This window comes from Molothrus ater, chromosome 2 (assembly GCF_012460135.2).
Source record: "Molothrus ater isolate BHLD 08-10-18 breed brown headed cowbird chromosome 2, BPBGC_Mater_1.1, whole genome shotgun sequence".
NCBI classification, from domain to species: domain Eukaryota; kingdom Metazoa; phylum Chordata; class Aves; order Passeriformes; family Icteridae; genus Molothrus; species Molothrus ater.
In genome coordinates this window covers 83577664-83598754 of record NC_050479.2, presented here as the reverse complement: position 1 = coordinate 83598754, position 21091 = coordinate 83577664, and the positions used below count along the sequence as shown (strand labels likewise).

At 39.9% G+C, this 21091-nt stretch overlaps 1 protein-coding gene across 5 annotated transcripts in view; it reads left to right on the top strand.

Moving 5' to 3' along the window:
* Positions 1–16708, top strand: part of PICALM (phosphatidylinositol binding clathrin assembly protein) — a 66306-nt gene extending 49598 nt beyond the window's left edge. For 2 of the 5 annotated variants that reach the window (XM_036389451.2, XM_036389778.2), the window contains 8 exons: positions 815–946; positions 1036–1066; positions 1869–1968; positions 3732–3755; positions 5757–5816; positions 8120–8224; positions 14237–14339; positions 15264–16708. In XM_036389451.2, coding sequence (XP_036245344.1) covers positions 815–946; positions 1036–1066; positions 1869–1968; positions 3732–3755; positions 5757–5816; positions 8120–8224; positions 14237–14329 — 545 coding nt within the window. In that variant the 3' untranslated portion in view covers positions 14330–14339; positions 15264–16708. The remainder of the gene's footprint in view (positions 1–814; positions 947–1035; positions 1067–1868; positions 1969–3731; positions 3756–5756; positions 5817–8119; positions 8225–14236; positions 14340–15263) is intronic. The other 3 variants (XM_036389535.2, XM_036389858.2, XM_036389618.2) reach the window with 2 other exon arrangements.
* The last annotated feature ends 4383 nt before the right edge of the window (positions 16709–21091 follow it).

The window sequence follows — 21091 nt, the reverse complement described above, 5'->3', positions numbered from 1 at the left end:
TGAGGTATAAATCTCTTAATATGTATTTACTTACACTACTGGAACAGAGTTTCAGATGAAGAAAAGAAAGCTGATTTTAAAAGGTCAATAACAGCATTAATCAAATAATTTTTCTTTACAGGTTATTTCTACACTCTGCTGAAATGTTTACACTGATTTCCCTCACTTAAATATTTTATGCATTAAAACTTAACACAGTGAACAGCCTTCATTTTTATATGCTGTGAGCTGAAATTAAGTCTGTATTTGTAGAGTGTGGTTGGAGGAGGTAAAATTTCATCTTCATTTTATATATCTGCAACATGGTTTATGGCACTGCTTTGCCTCCTCTTTTGACATTAATATTGCTTTGGAAAATGATCAGTCAATACAGTTAATTTGGATTGAAGTCATAGTGCTCTTTCTGTTCTTTTGAGCATCTGGAAAGTAGGTATTTTCTGATCTTTTGCATTAGATTCTTGACATCAGATTTTTTTTTTTCCTAAGCCATTGATTTGCTAAAAGCAAATAGATGTTTTTGTAAGATTGAATCACTTTCTATGTTTTTTTGTTTTACATTTTGACTGCTTTACAATCCCTATGAATCCATTCCATGTAAAATTGTCCCATAGGTTAAAGCACTGAACTGAAATCTTATTTCCATAGTAAATATCTTTTTTATCAAGAGGCATGATAAGTTTTATCCTTCCTGTATAGGGTAGCATCATCAGGTTAATTTGGATTTTAGCCATTGTCCTGACTTTGCTGTCTAATTCAATGTCATGACATTTGTGGGAGGCTTGTGATTCAAATCACTTATGTTTCTCATTCCAAGGCTTTGATGAACTAGGTGGTCTCCTAAAACCAACAGTGGCCTCTCAAAACCAGAGTCTTCCAGTTGCCAAAGTACCGCCTAATAAATTAGTGTCAGATGATCTGGATTCATCTTTAGCCAATCTTGTAGGCAGTAAGTATGCAACCACTAACATGTAAATACTTAGTGATTTCTTTTAAACAAACAGAATTTCAGTAGTCTCTTTTTCTCCCTTGTGACAGATTTGGGCATTGGAAATGGAACTACTAAAAAGTGAGTATGTTTAACAGAAGTTGAGCATTTGGATTTTCATTATAGTAAATTTTCATGGATGTGCATGTTGAAACCTGTGCGTACCAACACATAATGTTAGCCTTCAGAGCACACGTGGGATTGTACAAGGTGTAATGAATTGTTGAGAGCTATTGGAATGTGACTGTAGACTAAGTGGCAGTGACAATGCTAGCAGCAGGCAAGGTGTCCTGTCTCTGATTCCTTTCAGACTTCAGGTATATTAAAAAAAGTAGTTGATCAAAATGTTTCTTTGTAGTTGTTGCTGGTAGTCATAGCACTCCTTAAATACTTGGTATGACCTCAGGGTGAGCAGAGTGGTTTTCAAGATGATGAAACTGCAACCTCGGTCTTGAGGCTGACCTTTAGACCAGTGAATTCTGAAGAAGGGTGTGTGTATTTGAGGGTAGTGAACATTGGCTCTAGCAGGAAAGCCATGAAATTGAATTGGCAAATTTCAAGTTTATTGGGACCATCTGTGCCAACTCTGAAATCATGCAGAAAACTAATATGCTGTCTTGAAATCTTACTCAAATGTCTTGCTCTGAGTCAGATACTAACTTTCCTATTCTGAGCAAGTTGATTGAGATGCTGAGGGGCCTCATGCTGAACATCTTTCTTACTTTTCTGAGCTAAAACATGTTGTCACGAAATTTTTTATCAACCCCTTTGCTAAATGAGCTTCATTAATAAAGAAGCCTCATTCCCAAGTGGAAATGGTGTTTACCTGTTTTTTAAGCAAGTCCAATGTTTTCTAACAATTTTTAAAAAAATTTATTTGAAGTGATGTAAACTGGACTCAGCCAGGTGAAAAGAAACTAACAGGTGGTTCCAACTGGCAACCCAAGATTGCACCTACAACTGCGTGGAACGCTCCAACGTTGGTAAGCAAATGCTCATTTTAAAATAGTGAGTTCCCTGCAATTTAGGTCTGCAGGGTGATGTATAATGGATGAATTTGAAACTGGTCTATAGTTGCAGTAAAAGGGTAATAGAAAATTGAAGAAGTGGTCAGCTGGAGCTGTGTGCTACTGGGATTTGTTTTTCCTGGCTGTGTGATTCTAGTAAACAGTTTGTGATATGATGTGCAGGTTTAGCACCAACTTCAGTAGGGTTTGAGCAGCCTCTCTCTTGGGAGGTAGGGCTTTCTGGGTTTCACTCAGTGGACTTTTCAAGTGCCTATTGAGACAGGACAAGGCGCAGTGGCTGTGAACTGACAGAGGTCAGGTTTAGATTAGATACGAGGAAGAAATTCTTTACAGTGAAGGTGTTGAGGCACTGGCAGAGGTTTCCCAGAGAAGCTGTGAAAGCCCCAGTCCCTGGAAGTGTTCAAGGCCAGGCTGGCTGGGGCTTTGAGCAGCCTGGTTTAGTGGAAGGTGTCTGGGTCCACAGCAGAGGGGTTCAAACTAGGTCACCATCAAAGTACTTTCCAACGCAAAGCATTCTATGAGTTTATGACATAAAACTCAGAATCCCAAGGAGTGAGGAGGCATTTGGCAGTCTAGAAAAGTTAAGTGTGAAAGTGTCCTTTGGGTGCACTTACAGATGCACTTACATCATTACATTGTAACTTGGCCTGCTCTGGGGGTGGGAACTGGCCCCATGATACTTGCAGAGGTGTCTGTGGCTACAGCTTTATTAATGTACATAACTACTGCTTTCCTGGCCTGGTGTGTGCACTTGCTTTTAATCCATGTCAGTTTTGATGAGCAAGTTCATGTCTATTTTAACAGGTAGTATTGGCAAGGATTTTGGGGTATCACTGTAGGGGGAGGGCTTTTAATTACATGTTAAGGCTTTACAGAAGTAGTTTTCACAACATTCACAGAACATTTTTGCATGTGAATCGTACTCACCCTTTCACCAATGACCTGGAGAGCTGTACATGGACAGAGCAGGTAACAAACAGCCCCATCAGATTTATTGCATCTGATTCTGACTGGGGGAGGTTGAATCTGCAGTGCAGTAATGCAGCATTGTGGATTTGGAAAGACAGAACTTGTCTCCCTGGATCTGCTGTCTCTTCCCTACCAGGCGTCCCCTATCAACTCACTACATTTATTTAGGGGAGAAATATGTTTGTGGATCTTACTGGAGGATGTGTAGATATTGAAGAAATTGTAACTACTTACCTGTGTTAATGACTGGTGGTTTGAGTTTACCTGTGTGCTTGAATCTATTTAATAACTCATGTCTTATATCTACATCTTGTGATGATAAGTCATTACAATTAACAGCTTTTATTACTGAAAGATACTGTTGAGACACTTCTTGTGAAACTGTTCTATAAACATAAAAAACTTGAAAAAGAAATAATGTGAGGGGAAAAAAAAGCTTTATTTTCCTCTGCTGGTCCATTTATTGTGGAGTTGCTGCAGCTTGCTAAATAAATATGCTTTTGAAAGTCTTTGATGAAAAAGGCATATACCAAATAAATGGACTATGCAAACCAATGTCAAACCTAATACCAAAGACAGTATCACAGGTGTGTTGTCTCAGTGAATGACTTGAATTACAAGAATGTGTTGGAGTAAACATTTAATGTATTTGTGAACTAAAATGCTATCTGTGTATATTCTGTTGTGTAAGTATTTGCTTCTAATCCAGTGTTATTGCATTATGTAATTGTTCTCCCTGGGAAATACAGAATGGCATGCATTTTCCACAATACGTAAGTGAAACAACCCACAGCCTTTTTGCAATCGACTGGCATGCTGATATTAACCACTGCTGTTGCAGAATCTCATAACCTCCTTGCTATTTACACATTTCTCATTTGAAAATCTTTGGTGTGCCAAAAATTGAGCTTTTCCTAGCATACACAAACTTCATAGGTGGTGTGCAGGCTCTTGAATCGAATGATGGCATGGGAAATACCAAGATTATTTTTCCTTGCTTTAAACTGTACCATCTGCTGCCAGAGAGCTGGGGTGTGTGTCTGTGCTGCCTTTAATGCATTTGGTGGATTCTGAATGAAGATAAAAATATTGTGTTTGAATAACTGCATGAAACCTCACAGGCTTCTGTTATACATGGCACTTGATCCACATTTATGGTAGATTTTGATTTTTAATTTTTTTTAAGTGGGGAGAGACCAATATGTCATGAATACTCATATGAAGAAAGAAAATTAATGCAGATAGTTTACAGAGGGCAAGAACTAACCTGTGCTTGCTGTCTGAAGAATGCAGGCTTTCATTTCAAAGGACTTTTTTCTTTATGTCAACAGTAATATTGGTCTTTCCCTGTACTTTGTTTTAATTCCAGGGTAACTGTAACTAAAGGGTGGTAGGTCCATATTTGAGCACTCAACAATAAATTTATTCAGCATGTTTGTGTAGGTGTGTGTACACAAGCAAAACAAAAAAAAAACCAAAAACTTGTAATTTTCAGGATAGCTTTGCCTGCTGTGTGAAATATATTGCAAATATGCTGTCCAGATGATTTTCTATCTGTTCTCATGACAATTGAAATTCCAGTTGCACTGGCTCTACTATATTAAAAAAAGCAGCTGATACCTTAGAAGTGAATTCAGAAGCAGCTTTCCTGATGCCCTATTCCTGATGAAACAATTTATCTGCTTTAATTAATCCAGTATCATTAATGGTTTATGATTTGCCTCTTTTCTGTAGCAGTAATGTCTGTGTACCAAGAGATGCTTATGGTGTTTGTCTTGAATAGAAATCCCCACAGCAAAAATATGAAAATTTTTATTCTAAGAGGGTAGACTAACAGGAGCTGGAGTGGATAGACAGCAAGTTATCTAAATACCTGTAAGCACCAGTTTAGTCTGAAAAAAATCCAACTTTTTTGTCCTTAAAATAGTTAATGCTAATTTAGAAAGCGGATAGTAAACTGTAGAATAAAGAATATGGCTAAGAGATTAACTATCTTTATTTAAATTTCTAAGAGTTATCAGCTGGTTTTCTACCTAAATATTGCCAAGCTGTTTACAAAACAAAAGTTCGCCCCAGTTTTGACAGCAGTAGTGCTGTACCTTCATAAAACTACAGTAAGCACATCAGGGTAATAAATGTATCTGCCAAGTACTAAGAGGACTTTTAGCAAGTTCAAATGCAGTGAATGGAGTGAGTGAGGGAGAGGGAATGCAAACTGGCTATTCCTGTGAGAGTCTAATTTATATCAAAGCCTGCTTGGAGAATCCTCATAAGGGACTGGCTAAAGAGAATTCCCTCTAAGTGTCAGCAGAAGCAATGGTAATTTGGTCTTTTGGTTTTTCAGATTCTCTCTTAAGACTTCTTGTGTACCATTACTGTTGATACTGAAATATAAGTATATCCTACATAGGATTAAAAATGTGCTTCTGTTTCATAAATATTTTCTCTCAAACTTCTCTGAGTCTTGTACTGTGTTCTCTAAACAGGATGTTGAGAGAGTGGTACTTGCAGTTTAGTTCAACAGCCAGAATCCTCACATGATAAAAGCAAATACATTATTAGAGATTTGCCAAGATGGCCCATAAACTTTAGTTTAGATATTGTACTCCATCTGAAATAATTAGGATGCACTTTTAACACCAGACTGCAAATCCTATTTATTCTTTGCTATGTTCATAATAAGCTGAGTGCTGCAGGTGATCCTTAGAAAGCAATGTGTTAGAGTATGCAGCTGATCCCTTCTCCTCTCAGTTCACCACTGTTTCTCACACCAGGCGCCCCCTGTAATGGCCTATCCTGCCACAACGCCAACAGGAATGATGGGCTATGTGATGGTGAGTGGAATTCCTACAGCTCCAACCAGGCACATGCTGTATGTTGTTTGATTGCTTATAGTTTGGTGGCTCTTGTTTTCCTGAACTACTCTACTGAAGACTGAATTTCAACTCCCATTCATTTATTCCTCACCAAGTTATTAACTTCTGGTTTTGTGAACCACTTACATGCTGTTTGTCTGAACTTAAGTCTACCCTTCCTTACTTCACTTGTTTTATTCATAAACTTCTTAAAATGGAACTAGAACATGTTTAAGGTCCCTTCCAACTCAAACCAGTCTGTGATTCTATGAAAATTACACAGTGTCTGTTCTTGGTGGTCCTTATTGGCATGGAAATAAGTTTAGCATAGAAGTAAGTTTATTGCATCAATATAAGAGTCTGCTTTCAGAACAGAAATGTTTTCTTGGTGAAGTGAAGCCTTCCTTAAATACCTTCTGCTGAGGTTTGGGAGCAAAAATCTGTGATGATTAATGCTACAGAAGTGCAAGTTTGTGACACTGCAATATGGTGTGGTTTCAGTTGAGAGTTGGATCTCTTGGTGACACACCAGCGCCTCAAGGCTTTTGACATCAACCTGACCTTCCTGCTTTTTACTTTGCAAATTTTTGTTCTTACCTTAAATTTTAAAATATTTCTGAAGTTATATGCCTTAGCTCTTTTTAGTATGATTTTGATTCAGCACAGATTTCCTGGGTGAAAAAAGGCAAGAAAACTTCCTTCAAGCAGTTATTCTATTAAATGCTCACAGATTAAAGGAAACAAAAAATTTAAATCTTTCATCATATAACCAAATTAGTTTAATGACTTATAACTTATATACACTCAGTAAGTGAACTGCAGAAGTGTCCAACTGTATTTTTGAGGGCCTCTTGGGAGAGTATCATATATCATCATATTCCCTATTACCTATCCATGAACTCCCATGTTCTTGGTCAAAGCTGTTATGCTTAAACTAACATCAGTATGGATTCAAACTTGATCTACACAACTTTGCTCCTATGGTACCAGCAGCATTTTCATGGTTATTTTGAGTCAGCAGCAGGGGAAGGCAACATGTACGAGAAGTAATCTTGCTTGTTATGTTACGTTGTTGTATTATGTTTAATTGTGGGGTTTAAATGCCAATGTGAAATAGAAACTGGAGTTAAGGAGACAGAACTCTATTACCCTGAGTTGCTGCTGCTTGTTCAAACATGTCCAGTATCCGAGCAGGTGGGTGAGGTGGGCCATTACAGAATGACCAGTGGGCTCCATAGCACATCCTGAAATTGCCCTGGCTCATTCAGACTGTACTCAGGACATTTACCATCAGGAATCTCTGAAATGTTGACTCAATATACAGCCCTTGCTGTTAAACATTTTAGTTTTTCATAAAAGCAATAGTGAGGACCAGAGTTCTGAGGATGGTCCTGTCTAAGTGCAGGCTTTTCCCTTATGTTCCCATTTGTTGCGAGCTTGCTGGGACAGGCAGGTTGTTTAGTGCTGTAGCACTGTGCCTGGGCATTCCCTGGCTGCTGTTTCCTCCATCTTGGGCCAGCAGTTGTTCAGTTGTTCCTATATTTTTTATAGGGCATTTTCATTAGGGTCAGTTTATTGAATGGGTTCACCCTGTGATTGCCCAAACAGCTGGTAGGCATGATAGGAAGAGTACCACCACCACCAGGATTAGTCAGGGAAAAGCTGCTTGGTGTGGGGATTGCTTCAGTAGGACTGCTGCTGGCTGTCAACCCAAGCCTGAGGGGAATGCCAAAAGCAGTGCCAGAGATGGGCATCTGTGTTAAATATAACCTGACTTGTAAGACCATTAATATCCATTAAACTTCTAATTTGGCTCAGCTGGAGTGTTGGTTACACTTTGACTCTGATTGCATAATTACTTGACATTAATTGCATGTACAGCTCTCAGTTTTCAGTTTTGTCCAGAGCTCTGTCAGCACTGCACTGCTGTCTCCAAAACTGTGCTTGTGCTGTCAGAGGCAGTCAGGGAGGTGCTGTCAGACCTCACGTTGGGGAGCAGAAGGAGCAGCACAAATGCTTGTCTAACAGGTGTTTTAGTGCTTCAGATCTTTGCAGCAAGAGATTGAATAGGCTCAGTTGTTACTGAGAAAAATTGCTTGGAAAGGTTCTAATGTTCCTTTCCAGTAACCTTTATTTGCAGAATATTGTAGAAGGATCTCACATGGTTGCATATCTCAAATATGACCAAGACTTTTCACCCATTTGCCATTTTCCTTTATCTCCTTAGAGACTTGAAATGTATTAATGCTGTGTGTGATTTGATGCTGTCTGGTTTTTTTCAGCCATCACAGATGGGAGGCATACCAGTAATGACCCAGCCAACTTTGATATACAGTCAGCCAGTCATGAGACCACCAAACCCCTTTGGCCCTGTACCAGGAGCACAGGTGTGTATATTCAAATTGTTGGTGCTGGGAATGAATTACACAGTTTCTTTAGAAATATATTAAATATGTTAATTTTATACATAGATTTAATTAATATCTCTTATTTGTCTTGGGCAAATTACTGCACAAGTTCATGGAAAGTTCATGGAAGGCTTGCTTCCTATCCGCTTGTATCCATGTTGACAGCAGCAAGTTTGTGTTACTGAACCAAAGAGGATAGGTATTTTTCAGGCATTGTTTTTCTGGGAATGTGACAATGACAAAGAATAGCAAAAGCTGATGTCTGTGCCCTTTGCTGAAGATGAGCTTTTTCCCCAAAGTCATATTCCGTGCTGCTTTACTCTGAGTGTGTTTATGTGAGATTGGCTATTACAGCTTTTTCCTGAGTATATGTGTCACTGTTCTTTTCCCTGTTACATTTGAAAGTATTAGATTATAAAGTACCCAAGGTGCAAGGTGTGTGCTTGTATTACAGCATTTTGTAGGGGCCAGACAGGGTGTGTGTAGCCTTTTATGCCCATGACTGGATTAGGTGGGTTTGAAAGAATTGTGGCATCAAACTTGGTGAAAACTCAACCCACCACCCCATTGTTGGTCCTGACCACCTCAGTGGGAGGCACATGGCACGTCCATCTGGTTTTAACCATGGTAGTCTCCAGTGGGCTTTGTGTTCCTCCATGGTTTTGCAGGAAACGGCATTTGCAGCATAGTGAAGATGCACAATAGCAATACTGATCTACCTGGCCTTTCCCTGTTAAGTGCTACCTTAGGTGGAGTGTTCCTTAAATCCCCTGGTTACCTGTTTCTCAGGATGTGTTGTGTCCAGATTGATTACCTAACCTGCTGGAATGAGTGTGCCAAAGGGCCACTCTGAACTAACTGGACTTAAATGCATACCTGTTATTGATTTGTTTTACTGTTTTACAAATATCTGTCACTGGGAAATTTCTGTCTGAACTCACTTGTATAACCCAATAGGCATCTTAAGAGAGGGTTTTTTTTTATGGTAAGAAAAACATTTTAAAAAGTAGGAGGAAGAGGGGATGGATAACCCTGACCACCTTCATACTATTTTTGGAAAATTCTGATATCTTTAAGACTTTGTATTTGTGAACTGCAGTTAGAGGCAGAGCCAAGTTTAGCTGGCAGACCAAAGCTCCAGGATTGAGTGTAGTTTTACTCACCTATCACATGTCTCTTTTTCAAAGTTCACTCTGCACATCAGACCTTCTATTAGAAAAATGAAATATATTGTGCCTGTATTTTGATCTTAATATAAAGAGCTCTGTTTCTATAGGTGAATGTTTAAAAGCATTCATGTATGACTTCACATAGGTATAGGTTGGTGTAACTGCAGTGTTTGGGACTAGACTGTGGAGGGAAGAGAATTCAGCAGCAAGCTGGCACTAAAAAGAGCCTCAAGCATTTTCCAATGCCTCAGTCTGCTCCTTTTATGAGAAGGGTTCTGCTGTGTGCTCCCAGTGGGCTGTATGCCCATTGTCTTCTTCAAAATACAGCCTTATGAATAGGGGTTTTTTTCTAAATATATCTTTTAAATGCCTTATCTGGAAGAGATGCTGTTAGATTGCTTTAGCTAGAAATAAATCTTTAGCAGTTCTCAACTGGCTTTGTCTTAGACTTCTGAGACCGGCTTTGCACCTTCACTGTCACATAAGTGATTTGGTATTTTTCACATGGATTTTATACCATTTCAAGAGGACAAATAGTGTTTATGACAGTTTTTAAATATTGACCAAGTAAAAGGATCCTCAAGGATAGGAGTTTTCTCTACATTAAAAGAAAATTGAAATGATCCTTAAAAAAAAAAACAAACCTGCCTACCCACCTGATTCAGTTATGAACAGGTAGATGGGTCTGAATAGCTCAGTGACCCTTTCTGCTTCATTTGACATTGCAGGGTGTGGCCTAGGTTGAATCCCAGCTGGCTGTCAGAACAGGAGAAAGAGGAATTAGTCACAAGTGAGGTGTGTGGAGCTATATTTATTCTCTTACCTGACAATGTTTGGCTCCTGTGAGAATTAATTTAATTGAATACACACCCTTTGAGTCAGCATTTGCTGTGACCAAGAAGGTTTTCCCTGAGACACACAGTCTTTGTTGCTGGAAGGTGTCAAGTTTTCAGAAGCCTGATGTCAGTTAAGCATATTAAATGAAACAAGGGCTGCATGTGAGAGCTTCCCCATACACAGCAGAGTTTATTAATGTATAGCCACGGAGAGGAATTGCACTTTTATCACACTGAATTTACTGTGTGCTGAGTCTTGAGGCTCGTCTGAGAGCATATTTTGCACTTTAAGTTTAGTTAATTCTTTCATTGTGCCAGAAATAGAAAAAGGAAAGTAAAAGAAACAGAAACATGTGTTCTTGGGGTCAGTAAACAAATCTTAAAGAATAAATGGTGGTTATCTGAAAGGCACACAGCTGAAACTGCCCACATGGATCACTGTAAACACCATTATTCTAATACTGGTTTTGTCCATGGCGTCGTCACTTGCCAAAACGAAACTGTTTTTCATATTTAATTTGAAGCACCAGATTATATCACCTCTGGTCTTCTGATAGATCTTGGCTGTTGTCTACAATAAAGAAAGCTAAAGGTATTTAAAAGCATGATGACAGATGAAGTTGTTGCCAAAAATTTTATTGCCAAGTTGTAGTGAGTTGAAAACACACTGGGAAAATAGGCATGTTAATGTTATGCAGTTTCCATATAAATGAAACTGTGGTTCATAACTTGATATTCTCAGGGATTAGTCTTAATAAATTTTTTCTATCTCTAGACAAACCTCTTTTTCTTCTCTTCCAAGTGTTCTCTTTATATGCTCGCAACTTTTTTCCTAATTGTTGCAGTCAAAAGCAAAGGTAGTTTGGTTTTTAAAGACAAAATAATTTGAAATAATTGAGAATGAAACTAGAACAGTAGCTTCTTTGGAAATCTGAGCACAGAAGGCATTTATAGTTTTGAAAGGTGTGTAATTTTTCTTTGAAAATATTTATCTTGCAGTATTTCCCACCTGAGAAAGAAAATAAGTTTTCATCATGATAAAATAGTGGGCATTACCCACTGCAACTTCTTACATTGTGCTACCCAGAGCAGTGAGAATGGTTGGAGTTGTTTGATGACATTGTAGCTGGTGAGGGGGGAAGGGTGTGTGTGTGTCTGAGGAGGGGGCAGGCTCAATCAGTGCTTCAAGCAGAGGGATGGCAGATGTGATACAGTACAGCAAATGCCAAATGTCCCAGACAAGCCAGATTTGACTGATGTACAGGGGCTGGAGTGTCTGCCCATCACAAGGCCTGAGTATCCCAGTGGCTGTTAAACCAACAACAGTGTTGTGTGTTGGCCACACATTTTATGTTGTACCATAAAATGGTACAATTAGGACAAATCGGTGTGCCTTCACATGTCACATGTTCTGGTGTGATGTCCCCCAGAGGGACATAACCTTAGGAGGGGGAAGCAGATGGGTAGTGCAAAATTTAAGATTTAAATAAGAATAAAGAAATCACTCCACCCACTGCCAACATCTATGTAAATTGTAACACAGCCAATTGTACATGGCAAGTAGCAGGAGTGATCACCTGGGTGATGGAGAATAGGTAAATGTGTAAATGAGTAAGTTGGTTTGGTGGATCTGTTTTGTGGTTGGTTTTTGGCTGGGTGTAGGGGAGGGGGGTTTGAGGGGTGTTTGAAACTGTAAGAACAGGGTAGAAAGTTCAGGACAGACTTATGCCAGAAAGTAGACCTTAAAGATGCTTGCTTTGGCACATTACCCCTAAAATATATGGTAAAACAGCGTGACAGACTCGTTTCATGGGTAACCAGAATGTAGCTAATGGTGGCAGTCAGCCCAATGCTCGCTTATGGATGGGTTCTTAGGTTTTACTGTGACTCCAGGGAGGTTTGTCTTTGTTGGAGGCCGCTGATGCTGGAGGTGAGACCAAGCTGTCTGAGCAGTGTGGTGCAGTGCATTTCACATCACACCAGCTCTGGGCAGCAGGGGCACTACATCCACAGCTCCAGTTAGGTCAGCTCCAGAGAAACTGATGGCCAGCAGTGTTGTTTTAAATGCTTCTCCTTAGAACCTGTTAGGAGTGGTCCTTGCTTTCAGATCTATTTATAAACTGGAGTAATCTGGAGAGGTGCAATGTAGGAAACTGTCTAACTATACTTCCCATGCATTTTTTTTAGGTCTCCTTTTTAATAATTAGAGGAATTTTGTTAAAATGCATATTTACTGCAAGTCCTGGCTGAATTTAATTATGGCATCTAGGTAATAGCATTATCAGGTTTTTTCCTCAGATTTTAACTTGAACAGGCTTCCTGAAATTTCCCCTGTGTTTGGTTATGTGCTGATGTTGCACAACTGGCCCAAACCTACCAGTCTTCCACACTGCTTTCAAACTGGGATGTTACTTTGGACTTGATATGGGCTGGAGATTTGCCAGCTCAGTTTGATAGAAATCTCTGTGACTTCAAGGCATTTGACCATGAAGAGGAAGAATGTTTTCTGAAATCAAGTGGCAGCAGGCATTCCTTGCTGAAGTTAGGACTCTGTTGGACCATATCACTAGTCTGTCTATGGCTTCCCAAAGGAAAGAACCAAGTTTAAGAGGGGAAATTCTGACATCCTGAAATTGCTTCTCAAGCATTTCCCATTCTGTCTCATGACTTTTGCATAATTTATTTATGGTGAATAAATAAATTTTTTTATTGGATCTGAATGCCCCATTGGGAGTGGGGTTTCAGGAGGAGATGAAGATTCCAATGCAGATTAAGTATGTACTGATCCTGAAGGAAGTCCTCCTTCTCATATGGTTTCCAAAATAGACGTTCATGTGAAAAATTTAAATGTGCAATGGCAATATTTACACTTTGAGCACTTGTGCAAGCAATTCCCATAAGCAGATTTCCTGTCATGTGTAGGTTGGCAGGTGCCTGGCATTTCCAAAGGAAAAGGTCTTCATGCAATGTTTTTTGTCATGGGCATGGAGTGCAAGTGACTCAGTTCTGAACAAACTGTTCCAGTGAGGAACCCAAATTGGAGGATGCTGACTTTCATTTATAAGTGCAGAAACATGCATGTTCTACCCAGGGGGAAGGCAAATAGGATTTAATAAAACACCATTTTCTTTTTTGTTAGGAAAAATACCAACACAGAAGGAAAAATAAATCGACAAATAGTAGATACTCCTGCAAGTACAGTCTGCAGATTATTGGTCTTTCCCAGCAGCAGCAGTTGGAATGCCAATATTACCCACCTTTAAGTTATGTGCTTTATATGACTGAGTTTGTGGTGTGCTGCTTTAGGTACGTGACTGTAGGATGCAATTTTTATGAGTGTACAGACTATCAGTCACAGTCTTCACTTCTCACCTAAAACGGCCACAGTAGCAGTTGAAACTCTCATCTTTTTTTCTTTTTTTTTTTTCTTTTTTCTCCTATTCACAGAATATATCTCTTGTTCTCCTTCTAGGTCCCAAATTGAGAATTAACTATTCTCTGCTATCCAGCCTCTTTTTATATGCATCCTATTTTGACAAGAAAAGATGCTGAGAGCTATTCCTTCTGGAGAAACCATCTGGAAAGTTGCCATGCTCTGGCCAGACCCCAGCATCATCTCTCCCTGCCAGGCTGTAGTTTTCCCAGTAAAGCAGGGAGAGGACTAACTTGTTTCACAGAAGTCAGGCTGAATGTTTTGTATCTTCCTTTGAAGAAAACTGCTGTGAAAGTGTGTATCTGCTCGTTTGGCTTATGCCACTGGTGTTTCCTTTCTGGAGGGTCATGTCCAGCTTGTTTCTACATTACACCAACCATTGAAGAGGCTTTGTTTTCCATATGACCAAACACCTTATTTTAATAGTTGACTTCTGCCAAGTGTGCCTCTTAACCTCCCCTTGTCCTTTCATTACACGTTTAGCTTTCATATTCTGTCATTCTGAGACCTTGTTTTCTTTTTCTTTCCCTTTCTCTGTCGTCTTTCTTACTAGCTGTCTGCAGCATCCAGCCCTTCCAGTCAGAGTCCTCACAGAGCCTCAGGAAAGGATCCCTTTGCAGAGCTCTCTCTCCAGGATTTCTTGTAGAACAACTTAGGTATTGTCCATTATTCTGGGGAGATGCTGGTGTTTGTGATATGAAACAAAAAAGTTCTAATTCAAGTTTTATTAACATGGCTAGAACTGTTTCTGAAGGAAATAAAACCAAATCTTGTTGAGTTGGAAGCACTGTGGAAGTGACTTGGAAACTCTTGTGTTTAACTTCAGCAGTTTACAGGCTGATTGAGTGGTTTTGCCTCAGTCCATTGGAAATAGAACCAGCTCATGTGGTACTTGCTGCAGTTAGGGAGAAGGAACTGGTGCTACCTGGTATTTATCATCTCATCAGGAAAATGTTCAGAGTTCCCCGTTAGCAGCAGAGCCCCGAGTGCTGCTGGCAGGGTGCTCGTGCGCTTCCCCGTGGCTTGGCCAGAGTTCCCTTCATGCAGGAGGAGGTGCTTGTTTCACATGTGCCAGGGATCCATTTTGGTACAGAGGTGCAGTGGAGGAGTTGTTGGTTTTGACCAGTCAGGGGCAGGTGGGAATTAAATAGTAAAATGAGTGAAAACATGAAAAAGAAATTTGAGAATTTGTAGTATAAAGAGAGAGTAGGCTTATTGCACACAGCAGCTGCTTTTCTTTGTGCACTTCTCTGGTTCAACATGAAAAATGACCCTGAGTTCTCTTCATAGTGGTGTTGGTCTGTGTTATGCTGCCGCTGTTGACAATATTGGATGGATAACTAGATGGGTTTTATTTTTAATGCAGAGATATTCCAAAGGCTGGTGTCGTTGGAAGAACATCCTGATGTCTTTTGGTTGTTTCCTGGCCCTGATTTTTTAAAAATATTTTATTTCTGTTCAAAACTTCAGATCATGGGGTAGCTTGGGCATCAGAAGAATGGAAATTTTTGAAGAAAAAAGGTTTAGAGTGAAGTCCTACTTCTGTTGCATGTTAACCCCAGGGTTTTTCATCTTTCCAGATTCAGTTTATGTAACTGTGTTAGATGGAAGAGAAAGGAACGTTTCCAAAAAGATGTGCTCAGCAGTAAACTCCCACTTCCAGGAAAAAAATGAACTTCAGTCCCTCAAACTCTCCTCTTCCATTAAGTGATGCAGTGAAATATGAAGACCAATGAAGGAAGCTGGGACACCTCCATAAGAAGACATCAGTACACAACACAAAGCCAAGAATTGCCATGAATTAAGACCAGGACTTATTTGTGTCCTGGTGACTAACACGTCAATACTCTCAGCTTCTAATAATATCCTTAATTGGTAACGTACGCAGAGAAGCCTTTATTCTGGAAATTGATATTGGTGTTTGGAAATGCTGTCTGGATTGGAGATGTGTCCTTTACCGTAACTCAAAACAAGACTCTGGGCAGGGGAGGGTCGAATCCTAACTCTTAATTCTGCAGTTACCTTTTCAATCCTCACAAATGTAGGCACAGCAGTAATGGAAATTAACTTTTTTTAAAAATTATATATTCAGTTTGCAGTAGACATTCCTTATGTATTATTGTTTGTATTTATTTATGATTATCAATTTAACATTAATATTGTATCAAAAAAAACCTCCTTATGAAAATGAGTATGGATGTATACAGTATGTCTGATTTTTATCCACAAAGAATGAATCTGATTCAGAATGCTTTTCAGCTGACATACAGAGCACTAAATATTTTAAAGGTCTGAATCTAATGAATTCTCAGTATATATGGGAATTAGGGAAGAGCTGTAAAACGCATTAATCCTTATAGTCAATTCTGTGCCTAGGATTTTGCAAGGGAACAGTTAACTGACTAGAAGAAGCACTACATTTTTAATTCAGCATTAGTGCATTGGGAAGGAACTTTATTGCTTTGTGCTTGGCATGTCATTATTTTTACATTTGACATTATAAGGCCTTTCCAAGATGAATGTGAGGAATTGCTTTCATTTTTAAGACTTTCCTTCTTTTCTGTAAAAAAAAAATAAATTGAGGTGTTGTGTGTTGGGGGGGAAAGCCTTTTCATTGGGCTCATTCATGATCATGTACCTTTTAAAAGTGAAAAAGGGGAAGTAGCTTCCTTACATATGTCTAGTGGGTATTTAGTTCACGAGGAATTCAAGTAGCGCTGTTGATCGGTGCTTTGTGTAAATACACCATAACTTTTGGGTGGAGTGGGGCCTTCAGAAGGATAGTCAATGATACGAAAGCAATTCTGTACATGAATTAAGCATACTTGCTGCATTGTCTCTGCAGATTCTATTTTTGTTTAAAATATTAAAATGTATGTTAGCAAAAATGGGTGGATTTTCAAATAAAATGCAGCTTCCACAGAACTTTTGTTACGGTATGAAAGTCTGAGGTGCTTCTTTTCTTTTTGCTGCTTAAAATGTGCACTGATAATTGCGTTGTTTACTTAATAAAATACCAAATGTATTTCATACGTGCATATTGTATTGCAGGAAGTGCAGCACTCTGAACCTGTGGCTGATGTGATCCCTGCAGCCTCTTCCCTGGGCTGGTGTCATGGACAGCCTCAGTGGACACCTCAGTGACAAGGTGTCTCCTCCTTCTTGACCTAACGTGATATTTCACCACCTTCTAGTTTTTCAAACTATTCATGGCAATAAACTTGTACTGTTCATAAGTGACCAAGAAGCATAACTATGTCCCCAAAAATTGTTATTATCTTCCCTAATCTTACAGCAGAATGTAGTGCTGGAAAAGCTATGAACAGTTTGCTGAGACCACCTTCTCTAATTAGACACAGGAAGAGTTAATAGAAGTGGAACTTTGCTCCTCACAACGACCTGAGGCTTGTCCTGGAGGCCAAGGTATCATAAACTGAGCAGTACAGGTCAGTAGATTTAAAATTTCTTTCTCAAAGCATGAATTTAAAAAACCCTGAACCTATTACAGAGTATGTAATACACACACCCAGATCTGGAGAGTTTCATACATATTTACTAAAATTTTGCCTTCCTACCGCTGGGGCTTTCAGTGTGGGTCAGTTTGCTTGTGGTCAGAATATAAAAAAGGTGAATTGTTTTAGTTGGGGGCCAGCTGGAAAAAAGGTGCACATCTGTGACCTGTTACCTACCTCAGTAAATACCAAGATACAGATTGTTCAGACCTTGTGTGAAGGAAGAAGGTAGATCTTCATCCTCCTCCAGAGCCTGATGAGCTGGGTTATGATAAAACAGACACTAATTTTCTTCTTAGGTCTCCGTTGCTCTCTGCAGAGTCTTAACTTGAGGCTTTTGGCTGAGGATAGATGTGTTCCTAGATCTCTTTGATCCCTTAGACTCTTTGTGTGGCCGTGGCCTTGAGGCTGCAAATCATGAAAGTACCAAAGAATTGTGAACACCCAAACCCATGTCTTCTGCAGGGATGCTGAACTGTTACCCTTTACCACTCGCTCATTGTTGCTCTGTGTTCCTTGAAACAGCTGCTGTGCAGATTAGGCCTTCTTGCTGAAGGCTTTGCTAAAAACCCTTGCTCTTTGGTTTACTCTTCAGAGACAAACTGGCTTGAGAATTTTCCTGAGTAGTAGGTTCTCATTTGCTTTGTTTCCAGTAAGTGTTTGCTTTCAGTATCACTGAAATAGCACACTCAGCTTAATTTAAAAAGCACAGCACACAGATGTATTTTGTTTTCTAATTACTGGCACTTTTCAATAATAGGGGGTAGTGTAAACCTGGTTCTCTTCAGAATTGAGTTGAAAGGCTGTTTAATCTACAGGAGCGAACTGTGTAGAGAAGCTGCCTGCCCTTCAGAGCAGAGTACGATGGAGTGCTTTGTTGGTGGGATGTGGTTCCTCTTGAAAATTTGTATAGGGAACTGCTGTGTCAGAATAACCACATATTTTTTTTGTTTGTTTTTAGATCAGGGAATTATATAATGAAAACAACTGGATTTACCTCTTGAGACAATTACTTTTGCCAGAACAAGAACTTGAACAGCTCCTGAGTTCTCCAACATCACAAATGTTGAGTGTTCATATGAAGACAGATCTAAATTCCTTTGCTGCTTCTCTTCTTTGTTTCAAAGTCACAAACTAAACTGAGATGGTACCTCAGGACATGTTTAAAGTCTGTCTTTGCATGACTTTTTGACATCAGAGGTTCCATTCAGCCAACTGCCAGAAAAAGTCACAGACGTTCCCAGCTGCCAAACAGCCCTTCAGCAAGAAAAAGGGACAGGGTGAAACCCTGCATCTTTCATTAGACAAAAAGTGCCCATTTCCAGAGCCTGACACAAATTTTGTAGCAACATAAATGAATTGTAACTTAAAGGCCATGACATAATTGAGATAAAGATTGTGGCAGAGAAATGAGAATTAAGTGCTAAAAACTCTGGGAAGGATAGTAAATGCTGATGGGAGCAGAAGATTGACAAGATAATGTGAGGGGCAGTGAAAAAATGTGCTGAATACAGACAAAAGAGCAGTGCTAATGGCAGCATATGTAAACCGAACAAGAGCTTGCTCCTTGGCCTGTTGTCAATCTCTTGACTTGACCTTTGGAGCTCTCACACAACAGTGGAGAGAGCAGAAACAGGCTTGACATCTTCCACTGAGTTTGCCCAACAAGAAAAATCTGTGAGCTGCTACTGTTTGCCAAGTTCAATCTGGAGAGCAAAGGGACTTAGCTGATTGTTCAGCTGCATCCTGGCTGGATCAGGAGAATGAGTGGGGAGAAGAAAACCCTGGGCAGGTTCCCTGAATGTGTAACATTGCTGCCACCTACTCAGCACCTCTTTGTACCAGAAGGTTGAGTAATACAGTGAGATGGCCTTCCCAAGATAACAGAGCAGTCTAGGAGTGAGTAAAACACATTTAATTATTTTCTTCCTTCTCTGATGATGAAATTTCCTGAAGCAAAGATCAAAAAGCCCTTGGAACAAAGAGCCAACTTGCTTAAATTTCTATGTGAGGTGATAATGGGTAAAGAGAATATGTTGGATGCAAGCATAGTGCTTTGGATATCCGGCAGCTGCAGTACACAAGGAGCACAGGGGTCTTGGGCTTATTTTCATAGGATGGATCTCTGCTTTGTTCTTGGCAGTAACTGCTGAACTTCCCTCTGCCAGCTACAGCAATTGCCCAAGTACTGGAGTTTTTTAGAAATGCAGTATTTGATACAATTTTAGCTTCTTGTTTTACTTTAATCACTACGTGAGCAAAGATGCAGCACCAAGTTAAATCCTAGTTTTCAGCATGGCTCAATGTTCAGCTGTCAACATATGGGAACAGTTGTTGGCATCTTGTTGCCATGTCATGTCCTAAAACAATATGGTGTTTGTGGGAGACTGCAGAACATGAGCCCTGAAATGTAGTATTGCAAAAAACATCCTTACTTTCAAAATCCAAGGAAAAGCCTTTTTTTTTGGAGGAACATCCAGCTGCAAAACATCAGTGGCTAAAGCTGCTAACACTAATAGATTCTCTGTTTTGTGCTTGTCACTATAGTGTAGCTTTTCAGTCCATTACCTTCTGCCTTGACCTTATTCTGGCAAACTCCTTTTAGCCCACAGAAGCAGAGTGTTTAATAACTTCTCTCTCAGAAAGCAGCCAAACAAGAACAAATGCTGCAGAACGAGTCTCTTAAACCCTCCTTTTCCAAAACGTGCAGGTCTGAACCTGTGGAAAAGAGTGCCTTGTTATATAACCTCGCTGCAGTGGAGGCTGCAAACCTCATAAAAACCAGACCAGAAGTGAAATCACCCACATTCCCTGCAGCTCAGGCTGGGGGAGATCATACCAGCACAGCCAGACTATAAAGCACTACAAGCCAGTCACTCAGAGAGGGTTCAAGCCAGCAGAGTGCTGAGGTAAGCAGCTCCTTTCATCACTGGAGTGGATACAGGCTCTCAGCACACCTCTCCCCATTGTGCTTCTTAGACATTCCATGGATTGATGTTTCTCACTTCCAGCTCATGGACCTCAGTTCTATTAAAGTAGTTTTTATTTCCATGCAAATTGAGTGATGCTTATATTTCTTTAATTTTGAATTCCAAGGAATACTTGTTGGGTTTTTTCTTCCTGTTGAAACTGCAAATTTGCTTGAGCTTTGTTCTAGTCAAACACACAACTCCAGGTCAGCTGAAGCTTAGATTGGATTATAATTGGGGAGATCGGGACCCCTGCTTGCATCCTAGAGCTGTCTTGTGCAACAGTAACACAGTAAAGAAAAGGTATTTCATAATGCTGGGAATACAAGGGTGACTCCCATAAGTTTGGTCCTAACTGGAGTAGTGAACTCCAAGTGGGGCTTGGAAGCACTGGCTGTGCTGCCAGAAAGTGACTGATCAGCCCCATTTTACAACATGCTGATTATTTCTCAGAGATTTTGCTAGTAACGAATTTATCAAATCCAGATGCCTTGGGCTGAAGACCCAGCTTTCTCCATATGAAAGCCCTGCAGTGGCCTTAATGCTAATCCTGTAGAAATCAAGGGGATTTGGGACACTTCACTAAATATGTTTTGCTGAAGGCTGTTGCTTCTGGCTTGTGCAGGCTGCCTGTGGGTTGAACCCTAATTAGCATGTTTGGGATTTCTTTTTAACTCCCTCTCACCCACACAGGCTGTTATGGGAAAAGGCTAAACTGACTGGAGGAGGCAAGGGGTCTTTTTTCCAAGGTGCAGGTTGATGTTGGCTTGCCATATGTCCTGCACATGGTGCTATGCATTATGGGCATAAGCCAAGAGAAGTCTAGAGATGGGCCCTACATTTACACCACTAGAAAATGTAAATCCCCTCTGGGGAGTGGTGGGAAGGAGGAGAGGCCTTTCTTTAACAGAAAAGCCATTCAGCATA